Raw genomic sequence first — 16,032 nt, 5'->3', positions numbered from 1 at the left:
AATGAAGTCTGAGGGGTTTATATCGCTGTCATAGCTCGCGGCAAAGTTCGAACCACTTCCTGAACCAGTCACGTGGTACAGCCGGACAGCGAGGCTTCGGACGTCATCATTTTCAGCTCCTCCCATAAATGAAGCAAGCCTCGTTACGCGCATCGCGGAAACGCCCCCTCCATTACTCGACACAAGCTTTGAAGCCTCGATACAGAACGTCACATCACTAATAAAACCCCCTCTTTTTTGAATTAAACACCTGTGTCCTTTATGCTTTACTGCTTGGTCCCTGACATCGAGACTCATCAGACCAGGAAACATTTTTTTTTCAATCATCCGATTTTGGTGTGCTTGTTCAGTTCTACCATCACTCCTGTTCTTAGTTGATAGGATGGGAACCCAGTGTAGTTCTGCTGCTGTAGCACACGAGGTTCAACGTCTTGTGCATACACTAGCTGTAACAAGTGGTGATTATTTGAGTTACTGTTGCCTTGAGCTCAAAGCATTCTGGTCATGGACACCCTATGTCCTTGTGTGATTGCACGTTTTTCCCAGCGAATAAAAAAAAATACTATAGCTGTCAGGGATATTGTGGATTTCATGTTGATAATTTCAACATCATGAGATCAAAGTCTGTATGTATCCATTGTGCCTTGAACAAACAATGATCCCATTCCCCTTGATGTGTTTCTTTTATGGCTCTATAGGTCGGCCTCTGTTCAAACAAACAAGCATAGCTTATGAGGAGCCATAAAAGCTGGTTCATGTCTTTGATATTGTCGCCACCCCCAATCGGACCCTGAACAAGTGGAAAGATGGATGGATGGATGGATGGATGGATGGATGATAAAAATAACAGCTGTGTTTTTAGGCCACAGATTTTCCCATAAGTCTAAATTCCCTTGCAAATGTAAACTCTCTTAATGAAATCAAACAAAGCCACACCTTTAAATGACAAAATGTCACACCAGCTCCTTAGAGCGAAGCAGTTCAGCTTACAGACGATAACTTTGTTTACACACTTGGACATTTGTTTACAGTGTTTGATATGGTTTACTTTATCAAGTCCGCTTGGTTACATAAGACTCTGTGCTCTGATGTGTGTTTGACTACGTTCAGCCCTGTGCTTCTTTCTCTGTTTGACAGAGAAGGAAATAATTTTTGTGAGTCACCCAATGTTCACAGGTCTAAGTATAAGGGGTTATGAAAAACACTGAACAGGGTTTGCCTTTATCCCAATGGAAACCACTGGGAAATCATTTGTGTTTAACACTTGACATTTGACTTTGCTAGATCATTTCATTGGATCATTTGCTAGGTCATATTTGTAAGCCAGGGTGCGTAAGACAGATGTATCTGAAACTGATATCAGTGAAACAAGGTTTAGTTAAAAATAATAATAATAAAAAAAAACAGACAATGAAGTATAATACAATTATATATCAAATTGAGGTAGACAGATTGAGTTTATTTAGTATTAATTTACTGACAACATTACTGAGTACAAAAGATTCTGGTGTTCATCATTTCACACAAGACAGAGTTTTATTGTTAGTCTTGTAAAGCACATGTATACACTTACCAGCCACTTCATTAGGTACACCTATTCAGTTCTTAATTAATGCAAATATTTAATCTGCTAACTCAATGGCAGCAACTAAATGTATTTAGGTGTGCAGATATCATCAAGGTGACCAGTTGAAGTTAAAACTGAGTATCAGAATGAGGAAGAAAGGTGATTTAAGTGACTTTGAACGTGGCATTGTTGTTGGTGCCAGATGGGCTGGTCTGAATATTTCAGAAACTACTGATCTACTGTGATTTTCCCAGAAAATCATCTCTAGGTTTTTAGAAACTAGTCTAAAAAAAGAGAAAATATCCAGTGGCAAAAATGTCTTGTTGATGCCAGAGGTCAGAGAAGAATGCTTTGAGCTCAAGGCAGCAATAACTCAAATAGTCATCACTTGTTACAGCTAGTGTATGCACAAGACGTTGAACCTCGTGTGCTACAGCAGCAGAACTACACTGGGTTCCCATCCTATCAACTAAGAACAGGAGTGATGGTAGAATTGAACAAGCACACCAAAATCGGAAAACAGATGATTGAGAAAAAAATGTTTCCTGGTCTGATGAGTCTAAATTCTGACCCTACCAAATGTTACAGAAGAAATCAAGTGTAGACAACATAAATGCCAAATAGCCCATCTTTGCTTGTATGAGTGGTTCAGGTTTTTGTTGGCGGTGTAATGGTGTGGGGGATATTTTCAAGACACACTTTGGGCATAGCATTTGCCACCAACTGAGTGTCGTTTAAAGCCACAGCTTACCTGAGTACTGCTGCTGGCCATTTCTGTACTTTTATGTCCACAGTGTACCCATCTTCCAGCATGATAAGATGCAGTGTCACAAAGATCAAATCAACCCAGACTAGTTGAACATGTTACTGAGTTCACCGTACTCAAATGGCTTCTATAGTCACAAGATCTCAATTCATTAGCACACTTTTGGAATGTGGTGGAACGGGATATTGTCATCATGGAAGACCAGCTGGCTCATCTGCATAAACTTGTCAAATCTGTGTCACAATAAAGTCAGGTATGAGGGAAAAAGTGGGTCCAATCTCGTATTTGCAATGTTGTAGTAAGTAAGGAATGTGTTATTTATATATCACCTTTCAACAGAAAGATCCCAACAAAATACCAGAGCGTTAAAAAAAAGAAAAAAATAAGAGTACAGTGAGTCTTTCTGTGTTTTGTAGGCCCAAGCAGATCACATTTTTTGCTGTCTGCAACCCAGGATTATGGAAATAGTTTTATCTGAGTTAACTCACATTATATCAGTTCGTGGTAGGGTATCTTATTTGGATGTGATGTCTCACCAAAGCACCGCCCAACCTTCCTAGAAAAAAATGTGTGTGTGCATGCATATGCATGGGTGTATTCAAATAAGGAAAATATGTATGGGAAATTCCAAAGTGTTCGCTCACAGGGTGTCGCTTTATGGTTGGGATTTTCTCCAGAATATTGTAGGGTCTTTAACTTACAGTATAAAACACATTGAGGAGATTGCGGTTGTGATTTGGTGCTATATACAATAAATAATCCTGAATTGAACTGAACTAAATACTATGTATGCATGTACAGCAATTGTTAGTTTTGCTGGAGATGAGGAAGATGTGTCTACATGTCTCCATGCTTTTATTAATATGCATCGGTCTAGTGGAATTGAGCAACATATTAGTAAGAGAAATATGGAAAAGTAGCTGTAGGCTCTATGACTAGAAACAAAGTATTCCACCTGGCAGGGAAGCTGGCCAGAGGCTGACAGAAACATGGAGATAGGATGTCAGGGCAATTAAAAAGTCCACTCAAGCATCAGCTGTGGAAGAAGAAAGGGTTAACTTCTAGGTAGAAGGCACAGCCAGAGAACCAACAGGTTGTTGACAAGAAGAAATCCATGCCTTCCTTCTAACATCAGGAGATATGTTGGGGTTAATGGAGCAAAGAATTAATGAATGGTCGTCCCAGGCTGACAATGCAGTATGTCTGCCAGAGGCTAGTTGTCTGATTGGTGGAGGAGTGAAGATCAGAGAGTCTCAGGCTGAAAACTCTCTTTTGCTAGATATTAAAATGGTTAAACACGCTCAGACTCTCTTTCCCCTCCAAACATTCAAATAGATTTTTCTGCTGATGAATAATATCAGACACTTACAAAAAACACACTGTTGTCAATTTCTCATCAGGATTATGAACGCATGCTTTAGAAGATGTCAAACAGGTCTGTGTCAATAAAAGATGAATAGGTGTTTTAAACAAACAGACAATGGGAGTCTATTGTCTCTCCTTCAGTGGGGAGGAAACACACTCACTGTTTTCACAAGGAACACTGTGATCATCTAAGCATGTGTTGCTGACGTATGTTTCTAAAAACCCATGTGAAATTTATCTACTGATCCACGTCCTGCATGTAACAGTAGTTAGTTAATGTATAACTTGACTTGTCAATACCTTTCCTATTTGCTGTGGTTAAAGGGCACACAGATGTAAAATCCTTAAAATGTTGTATTAGGACCTGTATCACATTATTGCAAAAATATAAAACTCAATTTGTGATTTATAGTGTGTGTGTGTGTGTGTGGGGCGGGGGTCACATGTATGAATTATTCCTTATCAACATATGACACCTAACCCTAAGGCTCTTAGACGAGGATAACTCATTAAAAAGACCTCAGCTAGCCATTATTTTTCTGTCTTTACCCTTAAGGAGAGACAGATTCTAGTTTATCACTTTCTCTTCCGGGATGGATTTGAATGCCTTAAGGGCAGAAACACAGAACAGCAGCAAAGAGGTGTGGCCACACAGCTCCAATGACAGGTAGACACAAGGAGGAGCTACATTACCTGTGCAGAGCTGGCGGCCAGTGCACAGGGAACAGTACACCTGTTGTACTTCCCAGGCTCTAGCTCTTTTTTTTGTTTGTTTATTTTTTTTCGCTCTGTTTCCTTGTGTCTCTTTCTTTCCTTGCCTTTTTTTGATTTTAGTCTAATAGCAAAGCCTCATGATGGATCCCAAGGAGGGCGGTGGAAGTGAGAAGGAAAAGGAAAAGGAGAAAGTGATTAAAAGGAGGAACCGGCCTGTGTTCCTGCGTTACCTGGAGAGGAGAAAGACGGACACAATCGTAGCTGATGACACGGACAAAGGTGACATCAACCTGGGGACGCTGGTGAGGAGGAGTCAGTCTGACAAGACAGAGTACAGCGCCAAACTTAAAGGTACAGCAACTAATGATGTCCCTCAGGGATCAAAACTATGGCAACAACTTATACGCGCAACTGTCCTTCTGAAAAGTCTCTGCATTTCAAACATGGTGATAAAATGCTGTGTGGGAGAAGTTCAGACAAATAGATCTGAATGTAGACGGGCTGTAGGAGCAGCATCGATGGCTTTCGGGCAAATAGTGATCACACACACATACGCACACACAAAAGTGTGGGCCGCTCTGCACCCTGAACCTGTTGTGTTAATATGTGTTGAGCAGGCGATACTCCCACAGGGATGAAGCCACATATGCAAAGTGTGCTCCAAACTCAGGCACAGAGGAGTGGCTTAAAATTGTTCCAGGCCAGCTTGTAAACAAGGCCAGTGTTGTGCGATGGGGGGGACTTTGGATCTTTTTTTTTTTTTTATTTAAAATGTTGGGTCTTAGTTTTGATCACAGTGGCCGTAGCATTTAAACCAAAAACCATGGGAGGCATAAGCCAGCTGCAATAGGAAATGAGCTGTGAGAAACAATTGTCAATTCAGCTGTGTGTTGCCTCATTACTACTGCTGACACAGTCTTTTCATTCTAACACATAGTAGTAAGTAAAACTGGATTCCCCTGTCCTTAAAGTGCAGTCAGTGCCTGGGAATGCTCCCTGCCGATGACATCAATCATCAGCAGGGGGTTGATATGAAAGATTAGGTAAGTATGTAGGCTTTCCTGTGCCACTTGTTCTTTGTCTTCTTTTTCATTGAACAATGCTCATCACATGACAACATGACTGCACCGTGGTTCAAATAACTGTCTAATAGTGCAGTCTAACCTAGTTCCATCTTGGTGTTTTGTGGATAACAACACCTTTCACACACACACTTTTGTCTTTTCAGAAGATGTTAAGTTTATATGAGACATAACCACTCTTCATCCCTTTGTACTTTCTACTTTCAGAACCTGCATCATGGCAGGCTGAGTTGTACAAAAAACACTGTGATGTTTTGAGTAAACTATTTACCCACGCCTTTTGACTTCACCCTCAGGGAAACCAGCAGCATTACATATTTACACCAATGCAAATATTGACAGAACGATGACTTCACTGAAAGAGGAAACATATGACTTGCTGCTAGAAAGTCTCTTCTCATATGCTTGCCAGACAGGTTGGTCAAGCCATAGAGCCATGGCAACAATGACATCAATATGTCTAATTATTTACCGCAACTAAATAAAATACTTCCAACAATGATTTACCAGCAAAAAACGCCACAGGACAGTAATGGAACAGATAAAACTACCTATTTGTTTGTAGTTTCTGAAGTCTTTCTCGCCTGTTTTCTAACTTTCAAATAACTTCAGGCATTTAAAAAACAATTTAATTTATTGTGTCCAAAGTATTTCTCCTTCCCACTGATTGCCACAGGGGCCTGTGCTATGCGGATAAGTCTGTCATGTCATTTTTCTTGATGGTGATACATGATACACTGTGGCCTTCATTCTTTCCTGTCCACTCTATTGGATCCCTTTCACTGGACTGAGCAGTTAAAAACGCCCTGTATTTGCTTTCATGAGAACTCCGATCCTAGTAACCATACCTCACCAAACATAATGCCGGCAGAAGGATAAGTTGAAATGTCCCGCCTATTCTTGATCCATGTTTTTTTTTTTTAAACTCTGTGGAGGGAACCTTTCAAGGTCAAGTTTGAATGAGACAGACGACGTGTTCAGTTCAAAGCTCTGGAAAGGAACCGGGATTCATTTAACACATTAAAACCTTTTACAGTGGCAGGAAAATATCTATTTATGACTATAATATATATATATATATAGTATATGCTATACCATGTAATGACCAGGTGAGGTGGCTTCAGTATAGTTACTGTGCAAGTAGAGCCTTCACAAAGACAACCACATTTTAACCACATGTTAAAATATACTAAAATACTATAAAATACTTAAAGTATTTTAGGAAGGAAGAACATTGTATTCCAATTAATTATATTCCTTCAGTGACTCTTATGTCACTGAAGGAATATAACTGAAGGAATTGTGTGAAGCTCTTGTTGAATTGGCAAAAAAATCAGTCAAATAAATCATGACTAACCACTGCAGATTCATTTTACAGTTTCACAAGGCTGGGAAGCAAGGTGAAACTGTACGCAGCAGATCTCTGGAGTCACTCACCGATGCTGAACACTGCTCCCATTCATAAGAGAGCAAGTACCGGCCAGAAACACAAGATGCATTCTGCGTAGCTTCAATAAAGGGCATCTGTTTCGTCATCTTCAGTCTGCACCAGCAGGCAATGGCCATGTTACTCAAGCTGCTGATATATAGATGTAGTCATCTTTTGCAAATGGTTCCTTGGATGCCCCCCCCCCCCAAAATACAAGAAGCTCTTGGTAATATTTGTACACTAAGATGAACTTCAACTTTTTAGAGTTTGCAGTGTTTACTCTTGTGTGTGTAATGCATAACCTGAGGCTGACGGAATACATTTGTTTAAATGTGCATGCGTGACTGTGTGTGTGTTTGTTCATCAAAAACATGTGAATCAGTGCTGATGTGTGTGTTGGTGTATTTGTACGTGTGTACTCATAACTACACCCCCCCCCCACACACACACACACACGCAGCAGATGGAATGCCTGAGCACGCTGTAGGATTACATCAGTGGCACGATTAGTTTTGCAACCTGACACAGGTCTTGCAGCCTTCTGTCTCTCCCCCCCCTCTTTTCATCGTGCTCTCGCAGCAGAGGAGGAAGCAGTGTGTGGTGTCGATTAGGCAGCAAGGAAGCATCCCTCTTCCCTGAGCAGACACTCCTGCCTGCCATGCAAAGCACAGAGCAGCCACAGACTGATTAGGCAGCAGAGCAGTTAAAAAAAGAAGCAGAAGTCAGCCTGACTGGCATGTTAAGTGAAGTCTCTTGGCATTCAAGTCAAAATAATTAGATCACTGTGAAATAAAGAATGCTGCTTAGGCATCAAGAGGATGTGTTACAGTTTTTTCAAAGCATCGCACAGCTTATGGCGCCAGGGTATTTACCCAGATTTTAGAAAATGTCACATAGATGGCTTAAAATGGTAGAAAACATATAAAATTAGCTCATTAATGTTGTATAATCTGTGTGACTCATTAGGACAGATGCTACGATTGTGATGTCAAATAAAAACCTTTCCGAAATTTTAACGTTTGACTGTCTTTTACTTTTAGAGAAAATGACACCACGTGGTCTGTCCCCAATCCCATCTCCGGCCGTTGACCCAGAGGAGTTGCGTGCGAGGAAGATGAAGCGCAGGGCAAAAGTCATTCAGGAACTTGTTCAGACTGAAAAGGACTTCCTCACTGACCTGGAGCTGTGCATTAGAGAAGTGGTGCAGCCTCTGCGAAATCTCATGGTAGGTGCTTTTCACGATCCTCACTAAAATCTCTTGTAACCTTACCGCTGACAGATATCCATATACGCTCATTGGCCGCTTTGTTAGGCACACCTGTTTAAGTCCTTGCTCGGGCATATAGCTAATCAGCCAATCAAATGGCAGGAATTCAGTGTGTTTAGACATGAGATATGGAGAATCAGAATAGAGAAGAAAAGTGATTTAAGAGACTTTGATTGTGGCATGGTTGTTGGTGCCAGTAGCAGGCCTGGTCTGAGTAATTCAAAAACTGCTGATCTATTGGGATTTCCCCACACAACCATCTCTAGGGTTAACTTAGACTTGTCCCAAAAACAAAATATTTTCAGTGAACAGCAGTTTTGAGTAAATAACATGGCCAGAGAATGGCCAGTCTGCTCTCAGCTGACTGGAACGCATCGATAACTCACATAACCACTCATTACAACCAAGAAGAGCATCTCTGAATGCACAGCGCATTCAACCTTAGAGCAAATGGGCTGCAGCATCAGAAGACCACACTGGGTGTCAACTAAAACAATTTTCAATAGACGAAATGAGTGTCAATTTCTGCTGCGATATTCAGATGATAGAGTAAGAATTAGGTGTAAATAACATGAAAGCATGGATATATCCTGCATTGTTTCAGTGGTTCAGGTTGGTGGTTGTGATATCAGTGTGGGGGAAATACTTTGGCTCACTTTGGGCTCCTTACTACCAGTTGAGCATTGTTTAAACACCACAACCTACCTCAGTGTCTACCAATTTATGACAACAGTGCATCCATCTTATGATCATGTCATTATGAATGTTTCCAGCACCTTGTAGAATCTACGCCAAAAAGAATAAAACACATTATTAAGGCTAAAGGGGATATTAGCAAGGTATACCAAAAAACCTGTCTGGTGTATGCGACAACAACAATGAAAATCAGTGCCAATGTAAACCTCAGTTCAAATTCTTAAACTATACGCTGAGCATTTGATAGAAGGTCATGAATCTCTGCTTAAATGTCAAAACAAAGCAAAGCCTGGTCATTTAAATAACATCAACCTTTGGTTTAACAATACTCAGTTTAACTGACGTGTGGGTAGAAAATGCACTTGTACATTTTGAGTCTGCTGGGTTGCAGGTTGTGGATGTGGATCGACTGTTCACCAACATGGAGACGGTGTGTGAGGTCTCTGCAGCACTCCTTCACAGACTGCACGAGGCCATGGCTGACCCTGATCCAGAAGCCGTTGTCATAGGTAACGCTAGTCTAGTTTCTGAGTGACTGACAAGCTGTCTGACTGAAGCAGTTTTGTCTTTGGCGATTGTTGCTGGTCACATCAGTAGTAAATGAAACATGTTGTCTCCCATTTTAATTTAAAGGAGACGTATTTATCCAGGCAAAGGCAGCTTTAGAAGATGTATATAAGATTTACTGTTACCATCATGATGAGGCTAACGCATCCCTCAAATCCTATGAGAAAGATGAAGAAATCAAGCAACATTTTACCACATGTGTATTAGCACTGAAGTAAGTTAAGCCACTTTCTCTAAATGATTTTCACCTTTATTATTTTTTTTATGTTTATTATTATGTATTCCAAAAATTATCCTTTTCTGTTTGTAATCTTCTTTCTTTTCCTTTCAGGAAAATCTATGATAAAGAGTAAGTGTAGTTACTGGCAAAATTTTTGCACTATGTATTTTTTGTTATTACTTTAGCTTTGATAGCTGATTATTGGCTATTATGCACATTTGCACAGAGGGAAACCTAATTTGTTGGATATGGGTTCACTGCTCATCAAACCCGTTCAGAGGATCATGAAGTACCCATTGCTTCTTGGGGAGCTGTGGCACGCCACGCCTGAAGACCACACCGACTATCAGCCGACGCAGGAGGCATTCACAGCTGCCAAGATCATAAATATTAACATCAATGAATTCAAAAGACGCAAGGACATAGGTGAGATTTCATTCACACTGACATACGTGAGGCAATTTTTATTCATAATGTGTGTTTGTAAAAAAATGCATCTATATGAACGGCTTTAGCAAAACTGCAAATTTATTTTGTGTACCGGTATGTGTGTTTTATACACGATCCATACCAAATATATCCATACCAAATCTGATCAGACCTGTTCCCCGGCTTTTTGTTGATTCTCAGTTATGAAGTACAAGAGGTTGGAGGATGACGGCACACTGAGGGGAAAATTAAACAAGTTTAACATCCACTCCATCAGGAAGAAGGGAGACAGGTTTGCCGGTTATCTCAAAATCCTCGCGGGTGCTGATACACAGGTAAAACAAAGTGACAGCAAACTTTTTCCAGTTCATTCTCCACTCTTTATAGCTAATATGAGCTATACAGAGGAATAATTGGCTATTAGTATGTTTATGTGTAAGTGATGTGTTATTTCCGTAGGTGAGAGATGAAGTGTTTGACAGAGAGGAGAAGCTTTTCAGGAGTTTAGAGAAAGCTGCGAGGCAACTGGTCAAAAACGTTCAATGTTACCTGCAGTACACTCAGGTAAGTACATGTTTGACCATTTTCTTTTGCAAAATATGCATAATATATAATTTGGCTTATTTTAAGGTTTGTTTTTCCATGTTTCCTGCAGGAGATGGTGTCTGTAGCTGTTCAGAGTGTGCAGGATGTGAAGAACATAGTCAAGGATTCAAACAAAAATGATGGCAATGGTTTGGTCCACGACAATGGCTACGATCCCTATAAGGTCTTTGTAAGTGTGCTATTTGTTGTCCTTCAGTGCAAAAATGTTTCCAGTTTGCTTTTATATTTGTATCACTGCATGATATTCTGTGCCAGTGTCAAAGTACACTCTTCATCTCCACTTTGAGAAAACTGCTGGGCCTCAAAGATGCGTCATAGAAAAAGATTTTGCAAAAAGATCTCTCTCTTTTTATTTTTAAGGAGATGCTCACAAAACAAAACTGTTTATATGTACAAATTAAATAAGTATGTTATGAGCTACACAAACTAATCTTCATTTCTTTCCTTTTGCCATGTTTTTCCCCCAGAGAGACAATTTGGAGCACTTGGTGCTCACCCCCCTCTCCTCTCTGCACGGCATGTTCACAGCCCCTCAGAAGCTCATCCAAAAACGCTATGACAAATTACTAGATTACTGCAGTCGCCTGGAGCGCTCTTCCTCTTTTTCATCCTCTTCTTCCACCACTTCTTCCTCTCTTTCACCGGCATCAGAAGACCCACCAGGTCCAGCCAAGAGAGACTACGAAGCTCTCAATGCTTTGCTAGTGGAAGAACTGCAGAGGTTCAACACAGCTGCATACACTATCCTGACTAACAGTGTGGTGTTTCTAGTGGCGCTACTTAGAGGGCTGATGAATAATGCACTGATGGGTGCTCCATCAGTGCACCAGCTACCAGTAAGGATACATCTACAAATATCCCATTTGGAAGACTTTAAAGGTTTTTTAAAAAATAAAAGAACAATAAAGCTAACCTGTGTTATGTTTGCCTTTTCAGCCTCCGCTGTCAAACATTGCTGAGGTCCAGAACAGCATCATGGATGAGCTGAATAATCTGACTTTTGTCAAGGACAATGCACAGAAGTTAATGGAGCGAAAAGTCAGCTTTGAAAAACGAGACAGGAAAACTGCGGTAAGAAAGCTGAACAGACTAATCTCACCTTTACGTAAAGCCTCAAGTGTGTGATTTTAAAACCTCTGGTCTGAGGATTTTTCCATTCGTCACTGATCACAGGTTAAAACAAATGTGCCATAGTCTTCAGTTTTGAGAAAATTCAAAAAGACCTTTGTTTTTCCAAACTCTGACAAAATCAGTCGCAAGGCATAAATGCTCAGTTATACGCATCACAGATCCCAGGCTATGATGAAGCTAAGTACTTGATTCAGGAGATAGGCATCAGTCTCATTTGCAGGATTGTGTAAGTGTGTTGACTCAACCATCATTTCTCTATAATTTGCTTCAGAAGACCAGACTTTCTTCTTTTTAAAGTGCTCTTGAGCAAAAGTTCTCCAGGCTTCTTACGGTCTTTCAAAGTTTTTCTTTGGGCATTGGCTGCTTTTTCCCTGCTATTTCAATTTGAGTGTAGTTCTTGTACCTGATCTTTTATTTTTTGCATGTTTACTCAGCAAAGACTGAACTTTGCGTCATTCAAGCATAAAAAACAAAACAAGTAAAAGGATGCACCAGCGTTGTGTCTGTTACCAGATCTAAATGGGGCTTGGGAGCACTTTTTTATTAGCAGCCTTTCACAAAAACACATCATTAGTTCCCATTTCTTTAGCCAACTCTATGAAATTGTCAAATGTAGCACAGTTTTACAGGCATAAAATGGTATTTTTGCACCAACAAGGTGATTTCCAAAAACTATTAGCCCAAAACTTGGCATATCTTGGGATGGTGTGCACTGTATCCCCAAAAACTTGAGGAAATTAAACAAATAGAATACAATAGAAGAAGTGACAGGACTAAAAAACGAAGTCAGTGAAAGTCATGTCCTTAAGAAATGGATGCCAAGAAGCCATTCTTACAGAAGGGAAACAGGGAAAAAAGGCTGAGGTATTCTAAATTACATAAGAATTGGGCTGAAAATCTGTAACAGTTAGTCTTATTGGGGGAAGTATCCAAATTTTACAATACGTACAGAGGAGGTCATGAGAGAGATACAGCCATCAGTAAAACACTGTGGAGGCTCAAGACTTTTGCACAGTACTGTATATTGGCATGCTCATTGGTCTGCATACGCATATACACTAAAACATCTGCACCTATATTAGAAGGCTCTTTTTCTTGAGCACGTGAATAGATGTGTTTGAACGTCCTAGCTCCAGGATCATATTACCATTCACCCTCCCTAGATTACCCTTGTGTACTGTTACCTAACACTCCTACGTAAACCTGCACACCACATACCCGCTTCAAATATTTACGGCAACACTTCGTGTTGTGCTGTCCTTCAGGTGCCGGAGGTGCAGCATCAGACCGAGGAACAGCGTGCCTGGCTGCTGGCAGAATACCCAGTGAACCGACTGTACCAGTTGAAGAGGAAGTGCAATGGCTGCCAGGAGCAGGACCTGAGCCTGCTGGAGGGAGAGCTGGTAGCTCTGATTGAGGACACAGATCCGATGGGCAGCAGCAGCCGCTGGCTGGCACACACTGGAGGCAAGTGTGTGTGTGTGCACGTGTAGTACTGTTAGTAAGACACACACCGTGGATTAAGTTATCACACTGGATCATCTGCAAGTATGGGTGCCACAGGTTTTATCTAATGCATTTTTCTCTGTGAAAACACTCACACCAAACTTTACTTTCTGGCCTTGATAAGTCAGCAGATGAGAATTTGTCCCAGGAGCTCCTGTGCTGTCATGGTTGCTGGTTGCCTCTGGAGATCGTTGCCTCACAACAATGCCGGCTCCATAGCTTGTCTCTATCTCTGCTTTGCGTCTCATAGAGGCACCTGAGATCCCAGCATCTTGCTTGGAACAAACTGCTGTACGCAGTTGTATGCAGTGTTACTTAGAGTACAAAGACTTTTCCCCTGGGGATTCAGAGACAAGGATGAAGAGATATCACTGGTGCTCATCTTTGTACTCTGAAATAACAAGTTCTTTTTTAAGAACACTAGAAAAAAAATAGTGTGTGTATGTTTCTTGGCGTAAAGTACATTCTTCACAGGGATAACAAGCATTCCCAGGAAGTTGTTGTTCTTCCTTCTGTTGATATCAACACTATGAATATGCGGGCCTCATATTTACACACTCTTCAGTAACTCACTGGAACTGGATTCGAGACTTGTGTAAGCAAGTGCTCTGTGGCCTCTGGATGAAGCCCCTTAACACTCACTGTCATACATCTCTAAGATTGCTGCTTTGATCCCATTGTGATTTGAATGGATTATTTTCTTGTGCCAATCAAAAAATATGAATGAAAGACAAATGAAAAAAATAACAGTGGCTTTAAAAGATTACGTTTCTGGCAGAAGATGCCATATTGATATTTTTCTATAACATCCATAATAATCTGCAGGGCTACATATAAAGAGAGATTAAGCTTTTTTTTTTTTTTTTTTTAAATAAAGCTTAAAAAAAAAAAAAGCTTAATTTTAGTGAACCTGACAAACTATCTCTGTGTCCCTTGTCAGGTATGCAAGGCTATGTCTACTCCACCTTCCTGAAGCAGTACAACCCTCTGAGGGACTCGCAGCGGGCAGGCCAGATGGCCAAAGAGCAGCCCCAGCAGCAGCCACCTGCTACGGTGGATGAGGACTTTGATGACCTGAGTCTGTTCGTGTCAGGAAGCGGCAGCAGCAGCCTGCGCAGCTTCAAGCTCAGCGCCACTGACAGTTGCTCAATTCTCTCGGGCCTGCAGGGGGAGCTGGAGAGCACTGAGGACACGGAGGACACAGTGGACTCGGAGGCTCAGCAGGTGTGTGTGGTGGTCTGCCAGCTGATCAGTACTGCTCTCACAGTGTCATATTAACATATCGCACTACTTAGCTCCATAGAGGATAACCTAACAGTTAAGGTCAGAGTAGCTGTATACACTGAAGTTAGAAAAAAAAAAGAAGACTGAAATTCAAGGTCAGAAATAAAACAACAACAACAACAAAACACACATCACATAGACCTTAAAAAAACTGATTTAAAAAAAAAAAAAAAAAAAAAGGCTCAGCCAATAATAACTAATGGTTTACACGAGCCACAGCTGTGAATTATGGGTTATTGCAGCGCGTAGGTAAACGAGGACCGCAGGTATATAGACTCGATCAGCAGAAGATGAGTCACTCTAAAATCACGTCTAATGGCTTCACCCTGTCTGCTGACATTAAATTTAATTGTTTTTAAAATAGCATTACATGGTGAGATTGCTGTCACTCAGCAGCACTCGTAGGGTTCGTCCTTGGGGCCTTTGACTGAAATACATCTCTGATCATCATCGAGTTAAAAGGTCTTGAAATACATAAAAGATTATAAATAAAAACTGACATAGGTTAATGGATCGCAGCGAGTGAGAATCAGTATTGGTGTTACTGCTGTGTTTTGCCAGGAAGCTTAACACTGCCACCTTCTGGATTAACAGGAGTGCCTACATATTCCTTCATGATGCCTTTTGTTTTAGGTTTTTGGATTGAATCTTAGCTTTTTGCTTTTAACACATTTTAAAAGCGATAATTGCATCTGCCTTTGCTCACACCTAAACTGGGTCTGTTTCCACAGTATTACGCCGTGTATGCATTTCAAGCCCGATGCGAACAGGAACTGACCCTGCAGGAGCACCAGCACGTTCGCATCCTTCAATTCTGTGACCTGGGAGGTAACAAGGAGTGGTGGTTGGCTGAGGCTAACGGACAAAAAGGATACGTCCCGGCCAACTACCTCGGCAGGATGTCCTACGCCTAAAACACCCAATTCTGAGCATCAGTTTACCGTTTTAACAAAATGTAATTGAACCAAGCTACATTTCTGCTTGGCGAGCATCCCAACAGATATTATTATCATACCATAGTGTTGATGTTGAACCTGCTTGGCCTTCAGAAGATAACAAGAGAGCTCACTAATGGAGCTTGACCAGTGATCTGTGATGAATGTGGAGAATTATAAAAGCACAGGGCACTGTGCTGAGCACTTTTTATACTTCAGTGTTGTCGAGTTCATATGAATAATGAAGTGATTTATTAATGAAGTACATTTTTATATATAAAAATATATGACGTGATTTATAGATAGAGTATATGTTTTATGTGAAATGATTTATATGAAGTTTTATTCACCGTTTGCCCTGAAATGAAGAAATACGTTCAAAGTCGTTGATAACGTTATGAATAAAAACTGCCTCTGTGGTTATTGCTGTTCTGGTTTATTCTCCATTCTCCGTTTCTCCCAATAAAG

At 40.8% G+C, this 16,032-nt stretch overlaps 1 protein-coding gene across 1 annotated transcript; it reads left to right on the top strand.

The window, feature by feature from the left end:
• Positions 1-4,381: 4,381 nt before the first annotated feature.
• arhgef38 (Rho guanine nucleotide exchange factor (GEF) 38) lies at positions 4,382-15,987 on the top strand. Its single transcript, XM_085459150.1, has 14 exons — positions 4,382-4,763; positions 7,964-8,148; positions 9,278-9,395; positions 9,520-9,667; positions 9,785-9,802; positions 9,900-10,099; positions 10,304-10,437; positions 10,562-10,666; positions 10,758-10,877; positions 11,176-11,544; positions 11,645-11,779; positions 13,105-13,306; positions 14,286-14,569; positions 15,361-15,987. Exons 1-14 carry the CDS (start codon positions 4,550-4,552, stop codon positions 15,541-15,543), a joined length of 2,415 nt encoding a protein of 804 aa, XP_085315276.1. The 5' UTR covers positions 4,382-4,549; the 3' UTR covers positions 15,544-15,987.
• The last annotated feature ends 45 nt before the right edge of the window (positions 15,988-16,032 follow it).

This window comes from Copadichromis virginalis, linkage group LG6, assembly GCF_057382275.1.
Source record: "Copadichromis virginalis isolate Kocher_CV1m ecotype Utaka linkage group LG6, C_Virginalis_male_GT1.1, whole genome shotgun sequence".
Taxonomy (NCBI): Eukaryota; Metazoa; Chordata; class Actinopteri; order Cichliformes; family Cichlidae; genus Copadichromis; species Copadichromis virginalis.
Note: the sequence above shows the minus strand (reverse complement) of the source record. Positions and strands in the feature narration are given on the sequence as shown.

Coding starts and splice junctions, on each gene's coding strand:
- arhgef38 (XM_085459150.1), top strand. CDS start 4,550: ATGATGGATCCCAAGGAGGGCGGTGGAAGTGAGAAGGAAAAGGAAAAG. Junction 10,438..10,561: donor TCGCGGGTGCTGATACACAG/GTAAAACAAAGT, acceptor TTATTTCCGTAG/GTGAGAGATGAAGTGTTTGA. Junction 14,570..15,360: donor TGGACTCGGAGGCTCAGCAG/GTGTGTGTGGTG, acceptor CTGTTTCCACAG/TATTACGCCGTGTATGCATT.